A 19,185-nucleotide genomic window follows, 5' to 3' on the forward strand; every position below is an offset into this window, starting at 1 on the left:
ATGAGACAGATATAGACGAATTATTGCACAGAGTAATAGGTGATGGAAGAAAGAACGAAGGAGTATCCTTGGAAGCCGAAGAAGAATTTTTGTACGGAGGATCGAGTGGAACGTTTTGCTATATCGTATAATGGGTGCATCAAATCTAAGTGCATTTAAAAGAAGGTATACACATTATGGTCTATAAAACAAAATTCGCCTCCTGCGATGTCTTGTGATTCAATGGGGCCCTAAATACTAATTATGAATTAAATCTAATTAACACAATGCTCTTTTTATAGGTTATCATAAGTTAATCATTATTATTATTATTATTCGTGACACCTCCAAGGAGTCCGAAGACTCATCGCGGGAGGAAACCTACACCTATCTTAACCACTACACCGAACCTCTACTACGATTCATCTCAATCAACGCCATAAGTTAAAATTCGTTCTCGGAAACAAATAATACAATACACAAGCATATGAGAAATGCTCCAAACTAAACTAAACTTCTTTATTTTTTTTTCTTTCTGCACCAGTATAACAAAAATATAAATAAAAATTTAATTGAATGCTACAGTTAGAAATTAAAAAAAAAACGATCATATTTAAATCTCAAAAATGGAAATTTCATACACCAGGTGACAGCATTACACTGAAACTTATCGGCAGATGGTATTTTATTGCTATTGAATAGTTTGGCCTATTGATTTTCTAGTTGCATTGAATGAGCATTGAATTACGAGTTTCAAAGTGAATGTAATATTTGTACCATTCTCAATGTATCATTGTCATGGCAACGGAAGCTTTAATTTAATCGATTATGTTTTCAGATTGCGCGGGATGTTTTAAAATTGATTTTGCGGTATGCTAAAGATAACAAGATAGTGTTTACGTTATTAGTGAACACAATTTAGTGATTGATTTGTACATTTTCTACATAATAAACGAAGTCTGTGTTAAAAAGTGTTCAAACAAGCGTAATTGTTGCAAAATGTGGTAGATTTAAACCTTTATCTGCATCATTTTTAATCATTTAAAATTATGGACAGTTATATGCTAAATAGTAATTATATAATTGATTATGTTATATCAAGTAGACTTAAAAGTGTTAGAGTAATATAATGGAGCCAGATTCGGAATCACCCAGTTCTTACAATACTGACACGCCACATGAAGGAATTGAAGAACTCACAACTAGACAGCTTTTGCAAAAATTGCAAGAAGTAAGATAAATTATTTGAAATTTTCACTATCAGTATTAATTATTTATATGTTTCAAAGAAGTACTTTTAATTCAAAATCAGTGGGTTGCGTTTATATATATATGTGTGTGTGTGTTTTATGCATCTCTGGTTCACATATGCAGTTGATGAATTTTGTTGAAAGCTTGTGTAGCAAAAGCTTCAAAAGGAAAATGCATATTCTTTAGAGTGACAACATCCGAGTTTGAAAACCTAGGTTCCAATTCTGTAAAGAGTGTGAGAACATTTTATTCCATTTCATTGGTCTAGAGATGATTGACTAAGGCCAAATATTCAGTATGAGGATAGATTGAGAAAATGCAATTTGCAGAAATTGATGGATAGAAGGTGAAGAGGAGAGGGGATATGATTGAGACGTATTAACTGTTAGGAGGTTATTACCAAATTAATGTCAGTGAAGTTTTGCATTGAATGGGTGAAGATAGGGAGAGAACAAGAGGTGATCCCTGGAAGTTGTATAAGGAAAGGAGTGTGGGCAAGCAGATTTTTTTCTGCATGGAGAATGGCGAGTGATTGGAAGGCAGTGCCTGGGAGTGTGGTGAGCATTGAGGCAGTGAACATATTTAAGGCACAGTATGATAAACTTTGTGTATGTCATGTTAAGTGAGACCTCCTGCTATGAGTCTTTTGACTCCATGGAGGTTTTATAATAATAATAATTTGGTGTTAGCTGGTATCAGATAGAGGCATAGTTTCCTCTCTTCTTTCAAAAGTTTTTTTTTTTTTTTTCCTTTCCCTCCCAAAACAGCTTTACTGGCCCTGAGAACAGGTGCAGTTTTTACTCCTGATTGTCTCATCATTAATTTTAAACAATCCAAATTGTTCTCCCTGCAACACACACACACACACACAAATGAATTCTGAAAAATAAGTAAGCTTTTTATTATCCTATAGTCAATTTCAACTTAAAACTATGCTTTTCATCACCACTTTATTATGATGTTGCTATCAATACTTTGGCATAATTTCATAAAATTTTGCTGTTGCATGTCCTGGTCTTTTTTCTCAGTCTTTCACTGCATTGCAAGATTCCTTTTGAATATTTCCAAAAATCTGTGTATTTTACCACAACAGTCATTTCACAATAGACATGCATTGGGATTTGGTAACATTGTATCACTATCAATGAACAATTGATTTATGCATATCTTTCAAATAATGACTCCACAGATATTACATGACTAGGCATCACTTGTGCTGTGATAATTACATACTGTATGACTGCCTGTTTCAGCATGCTGTCCAACTTTTAATTTCAATTTTATATTCTCAGATGTGAGCAAAAAACAACTGAACAGCCTGATATTGTTTTATCCCAGCTATGTATCAGATAATACATAAGCTGCATACAGGTTAAATTAGTTTTATGGGCAAAGCAACGAAGTATAGGAGACCAGAGTGTTATGTTTAATTATTATTATTATTCAGGCCTCCATGGAGTCAAAAGACTCATCGTGGGAGGTCCTTGACTCATCGAGGGGAGGTCCCCCCTTAGAAACACAAAGTCTATCATACCACTCCTTAAACTCATTGACCTTTCTCGCTCTCACCACTCCTTCAGGCAATGCATTTCATGGTTCAACTACCCTCCATGCAAAGAAACCACTATTCACCCTCTTGCTCAAAGATTCCTTTCGTAACTTCCAGGGATGGTCTCTTGTCATCACTCCTTCCCGCTGTTCAACCAAGCAAAAGAATTCCCCAGTGTCAACCCTGTAACCATCTCTCAGCAGTTTAAAAGTCTCAATCATATCACCTCTCCTTCTTCTATCCACCAAATTCTACAGTCCACATTCTCTCAGTCAATCCTCATAACCATCATTGTACAGTCCTGAAACCATCTTTGTTATCTGCCTTTGTACCCTTTCCACAGTTAATTTATCCCCTCAAATGCTGGGGACCAAATCTTAGAACAATAGTCCAAGTGTGGTCTGATCAGGGTCTTATACAATGGAATGATAACTGTTTTATCTCTGCAGGTCAGTGTCCTTCTCATTATTGCAGCAATCCTCAGTGTTACCTTCACTACCTTTGCAACATGTCCCCTAAATTTCAGGTTTCTATCAATCATCAACCCCAGATCTCTTATCTCTTCTACTTCCTCCAGTATAACTCCTCCCATAGAGTATGCAGCGTCCCATCGATGTGTCCTAAACCTCAGAAACCTTACATTTTGCTGCATTAAACCTACACCCCCATTCATTTGCCCATCTATCTAGCTTATTCAAATTCTCTTGCAGGGCTGCTGCATCTGCACTATTACTAATAATCCTTCCCAGCTTCACATCATCCGCAAACAACTGAATATCCCCTTGCAATCCACTGACAATGTCATTGATATAAAGGTTAAACAATATATGTCCCAGTACTCAGCCCTGTGGGACCCCACTTGTAACCTTCTGCTTCCTTGAAACTGCCCCACCATACACAACTCTTTGATACCTATCGGACAGCCAATCCTGAATCCAGTTGACCAATCTCACATCCAAACCCGTGTGCTGCAACTTAAATATCAGCTTATCATGTGGCACCCTGTCAAATGCCTTTGCTAAGTCTAAGAAAATGGCAGTATATGCCTTTCCCTCATCTAATGCTCTTGTAACTTTATCATAAAAGACCAGCATATTGCTAAAACAAGAGTGCCACCTCACAAATTCATGTTGACTCTCACAGATAACATTATCGTCATCTGTCCAGTGCTGTATACGGTCCTTTACTACTTTCTCCAAGATCTTACTAACTACTGATGACACACAAACTGGCCTATAATTAGACACTTCCAGTCTGCTACTGCCCTTATGCAAAGGCACTATCTTACCTTCCTTGCATTCCATGGGCACCTTTCCCGCAGCCAGACTTTCATTGAAAAGCCAGGTCAAAGGCACTGTCAATTCTCTGGCACATTCTCTCAAAACTCGTGGTGAAATATCATCCAGTCCCACAGCTTTACTGACATCTAGAGTACTCAGTATTTGAAACACACTCTCCTCCTATACCTCTAAACCTCGAACCAGCCCTAACCCTCTAGCATCAAAAGACTCCTCTAGGATGAATTACTCCAATAAAGTGTTCATTGAACAATTCCACTATGTTGTCTGCATTAGTCACTCTATTCCCATTTTTATCAAATATCACAATATCATTCTTCCACAGTCATTTCTCCTCCTACTGGCCACATATCAAAAAAATTCACTAGGATTTTATTTGGATCTTAGGGCCAATCTCCTCTCATATTCCAGTTTCGTCTTCCTTCTTCATGCATCTTCTTTTCACCTGTCTCCTTATATCTCTTCCATAGCCTCTTTTTTGCATGCAATTCCTGTTAATTTCTTGTATTCTTCTGACAGGTCGATTGTAAGAAACAAAACTCAGGTTTCTTGGAGAAAAAATCTGGTCACCTCTGGATGCGACTGACTGCTTATAGGTGGTTGTTGTCTTTGCAAGATAATTTGAACAGATACCTCATTACTGTGTGATTGATTCCAACAGTTTCTGCTGTTTTTCATTAGTACTTGGCTAAACATCATAAAAGAAGTATTACTCATTTTAAAATGAGCATAAGAAATCAAGAGAAAATTTAGGCTTCATGCATCTGTTGTGTATTGTACAGTCACATTTATTTATTTTTTATGTGACTCTCACCCATAAAAAGTTGCAATAAACCTACACCACAATATGCAGGCTAATGCTTTTTTTAAATTATTTTTATTTATTTCTTACCTCATTCATAAACCCTGCTCTAGAGACCAAAGCAAACAAAACTTTTTCAACACACCACAGGCAGGGTGATGGACTTACACTATTGGTTTCAGTAAGCAGAGTATTGGTCTCATACCAGGCAGCGAAATTCATCCCCCACCTAAAGATGTTTATAAATAACCATGCACCACAGCAAGATTTGAACCTTCAGTCCGTCAGTTAGAGACCGTTTGTTGATTTATTTTATTTTATTTTTATGATTATCCCACACATGAAAGGTCACATGACCTAGAACACAACTATGCCATGTGTGGACAAGTAAGTGTTTATGGAGAAAGAAGTAATCTATTGATATGTCTCTTAACGAGTTGGAGGTTTTGTTCAGCACGAAAAACAGTATGGGGGGAGATTGTTCCAAAGAATAGAGGTAGATGGCATGAAGGAGGATGACAAGAAGCTTGCTTGGTATGTTTGGAGATGGACTCTATGTGGGTGTTGGCCAGTGGCAGCTCTAGTTCTTGTTAGATTGGTCAAGCAATTAACATATTCTTTTTTTCTCTAGGTACTTTCATTGGCTACTACCAATTCAGAAGAGCAACACCCATGAAAGTACCTAGAGAAAAAAAAGGATATGTTAATTGCTTGATCAATCAGGCCAGCAAGTGTGTTAAAAAAAAAGAAAAAAGTAAAATATCTCTCTAAATTGCTTTTGGTAAAGAGGCATTTGAAGACTCGGAAAAATCTAATTTCTTTTTATTTGTAACAGTGACATAGACACCTGTATTATTTTGAAGAGGAAAAAAAGGAAGTATATCTATAAACATTAAACATATATTTATTATATGTATACTGAATTTTTTATTTTCTGAAGATAAAGGAGGCAGGTTTTCTTCCCTTGTCCATTGTGCAAGTAAAATTAGATTAAATATGTAAATGATCCAAGAGAATCATAAAAAAAAAAATAGACATTTCATGTCTGTTTGATCCTATTTCTCTTCTCTTGCATGCACGTACATTGATATATAAATCTTCTTGTTGTTCTTCATTCGGGTGAGAACCCCCCCCCTGATCTTTTCACCCGAAGGGTAAATGGAGAAACTAATGGACTAGTGACTGCTAGCAAAACAAGTCTTGTTTTCTTTTATATCTTTAAGAAAAAAGCTCACTTCATCTTTTCATGCCCTTCATAAAACCCTGATTCCCAGATGATAAAATTTCTCTATATGTGTTAATGTATATAAATCTATTCTTTCGTTTCACAAACACACATTGTGTTCATAGCCTTATCACTCTTCAAAAAAGTTTGTCTTTTTTTATTCAAGACATTACTTCTCAAATATGCAAATCGCAAATATTCCCAGCTCCTTAATACTGTTCTCCCATGTATAATAGTGCATCAAAAGCTGTACTAAAATTTCTTGATGCTATCAGGCATTGATTATCCCCCTCACTATCTCCTCTCACAAGCTCACTCCATTTAATTTCTTGGAAAGATGTTTTTTTTTTTTTTTTAATATATATATATATATATATATATATATATATATATATAGGTGTTTTTTTTTTCATCATTGCTGTTCTGCAAAACTGGCTTCCATGCTTACGCTTTCTTATAAGCCGACACATGTCAGCAACATCTGGTGGATACATTCTGTTCCAACTGGATATCTAATAAGTAGCTTCTCCTTTTCTTTCATTCTTTCATATATATATCAGTGGCATTGCATTCCCATTTCGGTTGGGTGTGCTGTTGTGTCTTATGCAACCCATGATACAAAATTCCTGTCAGTTTAACCATATGATTGCATTTTTATCAATGCATGAAAGTTTTAAGAATGTATAACACATCTTAATTGGTCTAATACAATTAATCATGGGATAACTTTGAATACTTTAATTTATCAATTAATTGTAACCAAATCAGCACAGAATGGAGAACAATATGTTTTTTAAGATACGTATTTTAGAAAACAATAATGAAGGAGAATGCTCTATTTGGCTGGTATATTCGAATTACTCAAAGATGTAAAATTTGGAACAGGAGGAACGAGGCTTACCTCCTTTAACTACAATACTGTTTCCCATTGCAAATATGGGCAAAAAAGTTATAAATTTATCGAAAATTATATGTTAAAAACTTGCCTACCACGTCAGTTCACGCTCCACAAATGCATAACAGATGAAACTCAGAAAACAAAAACAGCAACTCATGACAAATGACAACATTCAATTGGATTGGTTGACACCATAACCAATCACAGCCTCTAGGTGCTGTTGTCTCAGAACTCACCCAGCCTTGCCTTCTGAGTAGTTTAAAACTGCTAGAACGCCAAGAATTTGACCCTCTGCGCCATCTGTGCATCTTTTCAAAGGGCTTAAAGGTGTATATATTTTGAACGCACACCAGGCTATTAACGCGAATGCAATGCAATGTTTATGTGTCGAAAAGTGCCCTCTACATCAGGGTTTCCCAAACTGTGTTCCACGGAACACCAGTGTTCCACGGAAGGTGAATAAGTATTCCGTGAGAAGTTCTCCTGGAATTTGTCATTTTAGTTTTCTAAACATTTTTCATGAATAAATATTTTATAGTGGAAATATTCTGAGGAGAATAATATTCATGAATGTATCAAAAAAGCTCAGACCCAGAACACCTAAATAACATCTGTGTAGCAAATGTTAGTGACCAAGCTGTGTATTTTTAAACATGGAACTATTCCTGAATTATCGTTAATTTTCACACATCGAAAGCTTTCAGCATTTGGGAAAGGGAGTACCGCTGTTCACGACCAATTATAACAATGGGCGGTGTATCCTCTGTTCTCAAAACTGAAAGAAATAACATCTGTGTTGCAAATGTTAGTGACCAATCAGCAAGGAAGTATAAAGAAAATTTTTCCACTAAAATTGAAGATCAAGGTAGTCTGTATCTGATTCTCAAATCTAGTAATACTGAATATTTTCTTCACAAGTTCGTATTGTAGGGTGAAAGTTTCGAAACCGTAGTGCCATGATTTTTTAAAAGTAATAGGCTTGCAGATTTAAATTTTAATATGAATAAGAGACAAGGGACTTTGATTAATTTTGGTATTAAGAAATCTCTTATTTAAGGTGTTTGTGATGCAACAGATAGTGGGTCATCCACTACCAACCTACAAAGCCATCTCCAGGATGTACAAAAGGAGGGGGAAAACTACCTGCACACAGGAGAAAAAGTCTGCATTCACTTGTAAGTACTTATAATAATATTATAAATTTTTGGTGATCAGAATGCGATATGTCAATGAAAATCAGTCCAAAATAATTTAACGATGTTTATGTTTAATTGATGTTTAAATAATTATTAATTAATAATTAATGATCAATTATTAATTAATAATAAATATCAGTAATATTAGTCATAATAATAAATATCACCTGGAAGTGTCATGTAATAATAATATACATTACAAAATAACCAAGTTATTTTGTAATGTATTAAAATTTCAGGATTTGCGAAGTGTTCCATCATAGGAAAAGTTTGGGAAACACTGATCTACATTAAGCATGTCTATTATGTTTAATTTTAGATCTCACGTGAAATCTGGAAACAATTAGCTGAGTCTTTAATGGGAATAAATAGAAAAATATAATATTGGTGATATTACCATTTGGTGGATGAGCACCGCACACCTACCACATCCTAAATATTTGCCCCTGATATATGGGCTTTTTTCAATTGAAAGTGAGTTAGCTAATCTCATAGCAGGGTTTTTCATCCTGTGTACAGGCAAATTGGCCTTCAGAACACATGCACTTTACCTACAAAAAATACTGTTGTTGGTGATGATGGGCCGTAAGTGGCAGTGAATGTAGTAGTGTCGTAGTAGGTGGAGAGGATGAGATATATTTAACAAAGTAGAGAGCCCTCCTGTGATGAGTCCTTGAACTCCCTGGAAGTGTCATGTAATAATAATATATATATATCACTCACTTCAGTTTATTTCAGTTAAGATTAAATAACATTTCTTATTTCATCATCATCATCATCAAATTCCTGCCATGTACCCTCAAGGGGTGTACAGGATATGATAGTACTACATGAAAAAAATTACATCATTACTAACTTCCTATCTACAATTTTCCTCCAAATCAGTCTGTTACTTGTCAACACTCCAACATTATCAGATCTTATATTTCTATCGTCTAAAGCACTTTGTATCGTATCAATCCACCTATATCTTGGCCTTCCTCTGAGTCGTTTTGCTGCCAACCTGGCAGAGAACACTTGTTTTGCTAATCTTTCCTCGCCCATTCTGTTTAAGTGACCATACCACCTGAGATTAGCTCTGCTAACACATTCCTGGATGTTGACAATGTCAAGTTCTTTCCTAATATCCTCGTTTTTAATATGATATTGCCATTGATGTCATCTGTTCACACCTATAATCTTTCTCAGGACTCTCATATCTGTGGTCTCCAGTCTTTGGTCAAGTGTTTTACTTCTGACCCAGCTCTCAGATCCATAAGTTAAAACTGGTTTGAACACTGTCTTGTATACATCTAATTTAGTGTTCCAACTAATTTCTCTCTTATTCCATATGAATTTATTCAATTGACTTCCCACCATACCAGCTTTGCTGATTCTGTTGTCTATTTCTATATTTAATTTACCATCTTCAGTAAAAAACGTGCCTAAATAGCTGAAATGTTTTACTTGTTCCACAGGTTCTCCATTCACAACACAGTTGACATTTTCAATGATTCTGCCTATTTTCATTGTCTTTGTCTTTTTATTGCTGACCTTCATACCATATCTATTACAACAGCTATTCAATTTAGTCAGAGAATCTTGCAGACTTGTAGCAGATTTATTTAGAAGTATAACATCATCCGCATAAAGCAAAGAGCTGACATTAACATCGACAATTTTGATATCAGGTTTAATACCACTTTCCTTCATAATGTGATCCATATAGATAATGAATAACAGAGGGGATAATGTACATCCTTGTCTCACACCAGATTTAACATTAAACCATCTTCCTGTACTTCCTTCAATTCTGACTGCTGACTTACAACTCAAATAAAGACTAAGTATTGCTTGGTATAATGCCCCATTCACACCATATAACTGCAGCGTATTGAATAGCTTCTCTCTTGGCACCTTGTCATATGCCTTTTCCAGATCGACAAAACTTAAATACAGATCTTTGTTATATTCCCATGCTTTCTCGACTATTTGTCGTAAAGTGAAGATCTGATCCTGACAGCCTCTATTTGACCTGAATCCAGCTTGTTCTTCACCAAGCTTTTCTTCCACAATTCTTCTCAACCGTTTCTCAAGTATACTTGCATAGATCTTGCCAGGAACACTCAGTAGGGAAATACCTCTGTAATTCTCACATGCAGTTTTATTTCCCTTTTTATATATGGGTACTATGAGAGCTCTACTCCAATCATCGGGAATTCGTCCCTCTGTCCAGGCTTTCTGAACTATGCAGTGCAGCCACTGTAATACTCTTATACCACCATACTTCAGCATTTCTGGTCGAATATCATCTACTCCTGCTGCCTTTCCACATTTCAAGCCTTTGATGGCTTTTTCTACTTCAAGTATGGATATGTATTCCTGACTGCATGCCTGGTCAGTGTTTTTTACCACTGTGCTGTCATCACTGCTTGTTTCATTTAACAGTTTTTCAAAGTAATTACTCCATACTTCAAGGATATCTTTTTCTCCCGTTTTCATGTCACCTTTATCATCTCTAATTCCTTTTATAGCACTCTTTCCTCCATTCTTAAGTTTCTTCAACAACCTCCAGAATATTTTGCCACCTTCTTGATATTTATTTTCTATATTCTTGCCAAAGTCGTCCCATGACTTTTGTTTAGCTAGTTTTACACAGTGTTTAGCATTCTTGCATTTGTCTCTCTATTCTCTAAGAGCAAAAGGTGACTTATTTGCCAGGAACTTTTGGTATGCTTTCTTCTTTTCCTTCACTGCCTCTTTAACTTCCTGTGTCCACCAGGGAGTTCTGATTTTTTTATCCATACAGACAACCTCACCACATGCCTCTCTGGCAGAATCAATCAATGTTTCCTTCAGAGTTTGCCACTGAATCTCCAAGGTTTGATTCCTGTTCTTAAACTCTTTCATTTTTTCTTCAATAATCTTTGTGTATTTTAGTCTACAGTTCACATCTGAGAGCTGCTCAACTTTTATTCGCTTTAAAACTTTCTTACATGTTATTCTTTTCAATATGAAATTCAATTTTATCCTGCTCAAGACTAAATAGTGATCACTTCCAATTTCAAATCCTCTGTACACTCTGGTGTCCTGCACCAGGGAGAAAACATCACTATCAACAATAACATAGTCAATGAGACTTTTCTTATTCCTAGCCTCTTCTCTCCATGTGAATTTGTGCACATTTTTATGTTGGAACATGGTGTTAGTAATGACCAGTCCATGTCCTGAGCAGAAATCCAACAGATATTTGCCATTATCATTAGCTTTGCTCTTTTCTCCAAATTTTCCGAAAATATTTTTGTATGTCTCACAATCATTTCCTACTCTGCTATTTAGATCCCCAACAAGGACCAACTTTTCATTTTTCTTTGTGTCAGTTGCTTTTTCTAAAGCCTCAAAAAATTCCTCCACTTCTACCTTAGTAGAACCTTCTGTGGGACGATAGGCACAAATAAGTCTCATTGTCCAGTTCCCCATTCTCATATTTGCCCACATTACTCTACTTGAGACTGCCTGCCATTCAAGAAGATTAGCATCGTATTTTGTGTTGAATACTATGGCTACTCCTTCTTTTCCTTGATTGTCATTGCCTGAATATAACATTTTGTATTTATTGCTCAGAAAGAGCTCACCAGTTTTGGTCTTTTTTGTTTCAGTCACCCCTATTATGTCGATCTGGTACTTATCTAATTCCTCTGCTAGCTCCATTTCTTTGCCATTCAGGCTTCTTATATTGATAGTACCGATCTTTAACTCTGGTGATGTTGAGTTGGGGTTTATTTTCAGATTTGTTCCAGTAGCTGACTTTTCGCTGTTCGCCCTGGTTCCCTGGCGAAAACAACGGGGGCCTTGTTTAACCGGGCGACGCCCCATCCGGCATGAAATTTTGTCATGTTGTACCATCATTCTATATTTTGGTTTAACCAATAAGAATACAATTTGGTCGGCTAAATCCCAAATTGCCAGCCCATCCTCGTCCGTTCAGTATCCAAGTAGATACCCAACAGGGTGCACCACAAGAAGGTGAGGATTGGACATTAGGTCAGAAGCCCTGGTCGGTTCTCCGCATTCCTTTAAAGGCTATGTGGAGGTCTCCTCTCAGTTATACAGCTTTTACCCTTAAGCACCCCACATTTCTTATTTAGCATTGACTGTTCAACTCTGAAAGCAAAATAGTATGAAATATTTTTAGAAATGCTTAGAAAACAATATTCTGTTTTCATTTCTAGTCTTTTAGTTTTTGTCCTAGAAGAGATGGGAGGAATGCAGTGATAGCAGTGAATTGACCAGTTATCTGACTTATGTTAATAATTGATCAAATTATCATAAATTTGATAATGAGTTCTCAGCCATGATAACTATGCAAAAACAGTCATAAACTGATGGCATTACTCTGGATAATTGTATAACTGATGGGACTGTGCAGTTTTCACATTATAATTATAGTATACATATTGTGTGTATGTATACACTCAATATGTAATATATAAAAGAATCACAAATTCATATAAAAGAATCACAGTTGTGTTCATTAGTATTGGACTATTAAGTATTATATATCAATTGCTTAAATCATATTTATTTATTAAGTATTATATTATTTCATTGTATCAGGCATGGATTAATGAGAAGTTTGCACCAGAGCTTTTGCCCTACCAAGGAGAAACAGTTGAATGTATAATTGATCAAATTCAGTATATGGATGAAAATTTAGAAAGAGTTAGAAAAGGAGATTTTCGTATTGCCATTCATAAGATGGAAGTAAGTAGTGTTCATGTATTCATTATATAATGCATATTAATAAGTACAAAGTAAGTTTATACAGAGAAGTTAGATTTATAAATCTTTCACATTTTCAGAACACAAAACAACAAATGGACCAGAATATACACATAATTGACAAACATAATACACCCATTTCATAGTTGCTTTGGCAGTAATTTCCAACAAAAAATATTTGGCTTTCAAGTACATGTAAAGTGTATATACCTAAATTATTTCAAACTGTTTTGTGATTAACCACTGTCAATCAAATTAGATCTAATGTGACATATTACGGTTTTTCAAGGACATATACACTGATAGTCTTCAATCTTTTATTATTATTAACATCTGACCTCCATGGAGTAAGAGACTTATCGTGGAAGGTACACACTATCTCACACAAAACTCATCCAACCATGCCTTAAACTGATTCAGTATGTATTTATGCATTCACACCCTCAAATAATGCATTCTACTCACCATAGAACCTGATGAAGAGCCTTCATCAGGCTGTAATGAACCTGAGAAGCAGGTTCTGCATAGAACCTGCTTCTCACTCCTTGTTCACACTCTCCCTCCTACAGGTTCCATGGATATCCTCTTGTTCTACTCCTCCCTCTTTTCCCATTCTATGAAAAATTTCTTCCATGTTAACTTGGTCATTCATGACTTATTTTTCACGGTATTAACAACACCACAAACACTTTTATCAACAAAGATGTTGATAAAAGTGTTTGTGGTGTTGTTAATACCATGAAAAATAAGTCGTGAATAACCATCAACGCCTAAGCTTATCTGTTAGAATGTTAACTTGGTAACAATCCCTGACCAACTTATGTCTCCCCCCCCCCCCCATTGTCCTATTCACGAGGCTTTGTAAATTACATTCTTTCAATCTGTGCAAGTATACTTGAGAAACGGTTGAGAAGAATTGTGGAAGAAAAGCTTGGTGTAGAACAAGCTGGATTCAGGCCAAATAGAGGCTGTCAGGATCAGATCTTCACTTTACAACAAACAGTTGAGAAAGCATGGGAATATAACAAAGATCTGTATTTAAGTTTTGACGATCTGGAAAAGGCATATGACAAGGTGCCAAGAGAGAAGCTATTCAATACACTACAATTATATGGTGTCAAGAGCATTATATCAAGCAATACTTAGTCATTATTTGAGTTGTAATTCAGCAGTTAGAATTGAAGGAAGTACAGGAAGATGGTTTAATGTTAAAACTGGTGTGAGACAAGGATGTATAACAAGGATATATCCCCTCTGTTATTCATTATCTACATGGATCACATTATGAAGGAAAGTGGTATTAAACATGATATCAGAATTGTCGATGTTAATGTCAGCTCTTTGCTTTATGCGGACGATGTTATACTTCTAAATAAATCTGCTACAAGTTTGCAAGATTCCCTGACTAAATTGAATAACTGTTGTAATAGATATGGTATGAAGGTCAGCATTAAAAAGACAATGAAAATAGGTAGAATTGTTGAAAATGTGAACTGTGTTGTGAATGGGGAACCTGTGGAACAAGTAAAACACTTCAGCTACTTAGGGATGATTTTTACTGAAGATGGTTAATTAAATATGGAAATAGACAGCAGAATCAATGGAGCTAGTATGGTAGGCAGTCATTTGAATAAATTCATATGGAATAAGAGAGAAATTAGTCGGAACACTAAATTAGTTGTATACAAGACAGTGTTTAAACCAGTTTTAACTTATGGATCTGAGAGCTGGGTCAGAAGTAAAACACTTGACCAAAGACTAGAGACTACAGATATCAGAGTCCTGAGAAAGATTAGAGGCATGAACAGATTGCATCAATGGCAATATCATATTAAAAATGAGGATATTAGGGAAGAACTTGACATTGTCAGCATCCAGGAATGCGTTAGCAGAGCTAATCTTAGGTGGTATGGTCACTAAACAGAATGGGCGAGGAAAGATTAGCAAAACAAGTTTTCTCTGCCAAGTTGGCAGGAAAATGACCCAGATGAAGACCAAGATATAGGTGGATCAATATGGTACAAAATGCCTTAGATGATAGAAATATAAGACCTGATAATGTTGGAGTCTTGACTAGTAACAGACTGATTTGGAGGAAAATTGTAGATAGGAAGTTAGTAATGATGTAAATTTTTCATGTACGACTATCATATCCTGTACACCCCCTGAGGGTACATGTCAGACATTTGATTATGATGGTGATATGGGCAGTGATAGCACAGTGGTAAAAAACACTCAATAGGAATGCAGTCAGGAATAGATATCCAGACTCAAAGTAGAAAAAACTATCAAAGGGCTGAAATGTGTAAAGGCAGCATAGATGATATTTGACCAGAAATGCTCAAGTATGGTGTTATAAAAGTCTTACAGTGGTTGCACTGCATAGTTCAGAAGCCCTGGACACAGGCGAATTCTGGATGATTGGAGTTCAGCTCTCATATTACCTATATATAAAAAAGGGAAATAAAACTGAATGTGAGAATTACAGGGATATTTCTCTACTGAGTGTTACTGATAAGATTTATGCAAGTATACTTGAGAAACAGTTGAGAAGGATTGTGGAAGAAAAGCTTGGTGAAGAATAAGCTGGATTCGTGTCAAATTGAGGATCAGATCTTCACTTTACGACCAATAGTTGAGAAAGAATGGGAATATAACAAAGATCTATATTTAAGTTTTGTAGATCTGGAAAAGGCATATGACAAGGTGCCAAGGGAGAAGCTGTTCAAAATGCTACAGTTATATGGTGTCAATGAGGCATTATATCAAGCAATACAGACACTAGAGGACTGCATGGTGTGTAGTGTTTGTAGAGAGCTCCTGAACAGATAAGTGTTATTTTAAGTAATAATTGGTAAATTTGCTTGAATCTTATGTAGTATTATTTACTTTTCGTGTCTTAGCGTGTCTGGGTGATTTTTGTGTGTTTTCTGAGTTTCCAATTAGTAATTTGATAGATACAATTATTTGTGCACATGGCACCAATAAGGAGGAATATGAATACAATGGCGTCCAAGTTGCCATCTTTGTCTAAAACTTTTAATGTAAACGATTTTATTCAGTGTACTGTTCGTGAAATGTATGCTTTCAGGAGAGCTGTTGGAGTCTGGTTAGACAACGATAGTGGAGTGAATGTGTGTAGAAAGTGTAAGGAATGTGAGGATTTAAAGAGTGTTTCAAGTCGTGAGAGTGATATCGTTTTTGAAAATGAGAATGTAGAAAATTGTGATACGTGAGGTATGAATAGTGATATTTGCGAGGTAGTACCAGATAGCTGTGAGAGTGACGTTGAAAGTGAGAATGAAGATAAACATACAGAACGAATGAATGAATTAGCAGATAATAAAAATGATGAGACAGATGCAATGAGTGAGATCTCACGGTTATGCAGAGCAGTACACAGGGCAAATTGGTATTTCTGCCGATTTGCCCTGTGTAAAATCAGTAAAAATGTTTACCTAGTGTACCAACTAACAAACGGCAAAAGTATGATAAGAAAAATAAGAGTATGACAGTGAGTGTAAACAAAATGAAAGAACGAGTGTTGTAAGAGATGTGATAAATGAGAGTTTAACAAAATCGTACCAACCTGGTGCGTTAAGGATGTAAGCGAGTCAATTGCAATGCTAAAACAGAAGGGTGAAGGAATTGATAGTAGTAGCAGGAACGAATGATTTGAAAGGAGACAAAATGGCTATGAGAGAGGATTTGAAAGAATTACTTGAGGTAGCAAAAGAGAAGAGTGAGAGAGTTAAGATAGTGAGTCTGTTGCTGTGGTATGACAGTGAAGAGTATAGAAGGAGGGCCAAAATTGCTAATGACTTATGCATGGATTATGCAGGAGGAGTGGTGTGGAATTTGTGGAGTGAGTTTGATGAGTGAAAGGATTTATATAAGATGGATGGTTTACATTTGAATGGATTTGGTGTATGGAGACTTGAAAAGGTGTTGTTGAATGAAGTGGATGTGCAGAATCAGGGAAACTAGAGTTAATAAGGGGGGGGTAGATATGTAGACTTTAGGGAGACAGTTGAGTGTATGAATGTGTGTAATATGCCCGAGCAAGTACGAAGGACAAGAAATCAGAATGGAATAGGGCATCAAAAGGCATCAAAATAGGGATGGGATAAATGGGCTTCTGCAATTCATGTATACTAATGCCAGAAGTATTAGGAACAAAAAGGAAGAATTTTTGGCCTTGGTTGGCACTTCCAGGCCACAGGTTATTGGCATTAGTGAAACATGGCTGACAGAAGATGATATAGCTAGTGGGATTGAATGTGAGGGGTATGTTGTGTTCAGGAGTGACAGGGAGAATAAAATGGGGGGGAGGAGTGTTATTGATGATAGCTGATGAGCTACAGCCAAGGAGAATAGAAGTGGAACTGCAGGATAAAGAAAAGAGCACATTTGAGGCTATTTGGTGTGAGATGGAGGTTAGCAGAACAAAATATACAGTTGGGTGCTGCTGTAGACCAGGTGATGGAATAGATGGTGGAGATAGTATGCATAAGCAAATAGAAGAAATGAGTGGAAGGAAGGTAATTATTATGGGAGATTTCAACTATGGTAACATTGATTGGAAGGAGAGGACACATGGGAGGAAGGAATTGGATTTATGTAGTTATTAAGGGATAAGTATCTGCGACAGCATGTAATGGAAGATGAATAATTAAGCTTGAGAGAGAGTGCTTGACCTAGTAATTGCATCTGAGAATTTGGCTGTAACGAATATGACGACGTTGCCACCAATTGGTGAGAGTGATCATAGGGTCTTGACTTGGGAGGTGGCTAAAGGTGTGGAATTTACAATTAAGACATGGTACATGTGGAATTATCGGGCTGGTAAGTATGACAAGCTTAGGAGTTTGATTGGTTCAGTGCCATGGCATGTAAAACTGCAAGGGTTGGATGTTGATAGTGCATGGGCGGCGGTTAAGAAGTATTTGCATGAGGCAGTGGCTGACTGTATACCTAGAGTCCGAATAATAAATCAAGTAGGGGTTAAATGGATGAATAATTAAGCTTGAGCTACAAAAAAAGAAACAACTGTGGAGGGAATTTAAGGAGAAAGGTGACCGGCAGGCACATGAACAGTATAAAGCGCAGGCCAGAAGGGTAAAGAGTGTGGTAAGAAAAGCAGAAGTGAATTATGAAAGAACATTAGCTATGCAGGCTAAAGAGAATCCCAAACAGTTTTTTGGGTATGTTGCAAGTAAAAGAAAAAATGTATATGGCAGAATGATGTTAAAGAATGCCGATGGTAGGGAGGTAACCGAATCAGTTGATATAGTTGAATTACTGAGCAAGCACTTGGCAAGAGTATATCATCCAGGTGGTGACATTGCAAGAATGAATGAACCAATAGCTTATACGGGAATTGTGGTGAATGAATAAACAGGTGGATAGTTTATTACAAAACCTCAATGTCAATTCAATCTATGGGATTGGATGGTATACCAGCTCGTGTCATACATGAAGTGGCTAAAGAATTGTCAGTTCCCATGACCATTTTGTTTAATTTGAGTCTCGGGTTTGGGTTAGTCCCGAGGGAGTGGAAAGAGGGGAAAATAGTTTCACTGCATAAAGGAGGTTCCAAGACTGCTGTTGTAAATTACTGACCGATCAGCATATCAGGAATCGTTGTCAAGGTCTTGGAGAAAATAGTCAAGAGAAAAATACAGAATTGGATAGATGAAAATGGGATACTGTATGGGGGACAGCATGGTTTTGTGAAGGGTAGATCGTGCCTCAGTAACTTGCTCACATTTTATAACACAGTGAGCTGAACTGGATAAGGGTAATGGGTTTACAGTGATTATGCTGGACCTTGCTAAGACCTTTGACAGGATACCACATGGAATTCTAATCAGTAAACTGCAGCAAATGGGGATGGATATAGGGTTGGTGAGAAGGATAGGAGGTTGATGGAGAGATATCAGAGAGTGGTTTATTCAGGAGTAGAGTCCAAAAGACGACCTGTGACCAGAGCCATATTCATGGGTGGGCAAACTGTGCAGTGGCACAGGGGCCCGCGCCGTTCATCAAATGGCACAGGGCCGTTCTATTGTTCGATGAAATAACATTAGAATAAACAGTAATTGGTATAGGGAATAAATTTTAAGATCGTAGCGCTAGAGCGGTAGTATTTGAAACTACTCTAAGATATATAAAAATATCGTATAACATTTTTAAATTCACTAAAAGAATTATCTAAAACTGCATC

General features: G+C 36.4%; 1 protein-coding gene across 2 annotated transcripts in view; it reads left to right on the forward strand.

The window, feature by feature from the left end:
- Positions 1-668: 668 nt before the first annotated feature.
- Sld5 (DNA replication complex GINS protein Sld5) overlaps positions 669-19,185 on the forward strand; it is a 108,296-nt gene continuing 89,779 nt past the window's right edge. For both annotated transcript variants that reach the window (XM_090404157.1, XM_090404158.1), the window contains exons 1-2: positions 669-1,210; positions 12,795-12,941. In XM_090404157.1, coding sequence (XP_090260283.1) covers positions 1,109-1,210; positions 12,795-12,941 — 249 coding nt within the window. In that variant the 5' untranslated portion in view covers positions 669-1,108. The remainder of the gene's footprint in view (positions 1,211-12,794; positions 12,942-19,185) is intronic.

The sequence above is a fragment of the Typopeltis vanoorti genome, chromosome 14, assembly GCF_054136105.1.
Source record: "Typopeltis vanoorti isolate ZY-2024b chromosome 14, IOZ_Tvanoo_1.0, whole genome shotgun sequence".
Taxonomy (NCBI): Eukaryota; Metazoa; Arthropoda; class Arachnida; order Uropygi; family Thelyphonidae; genus Typopeltis; species Typopeltis vanoorti.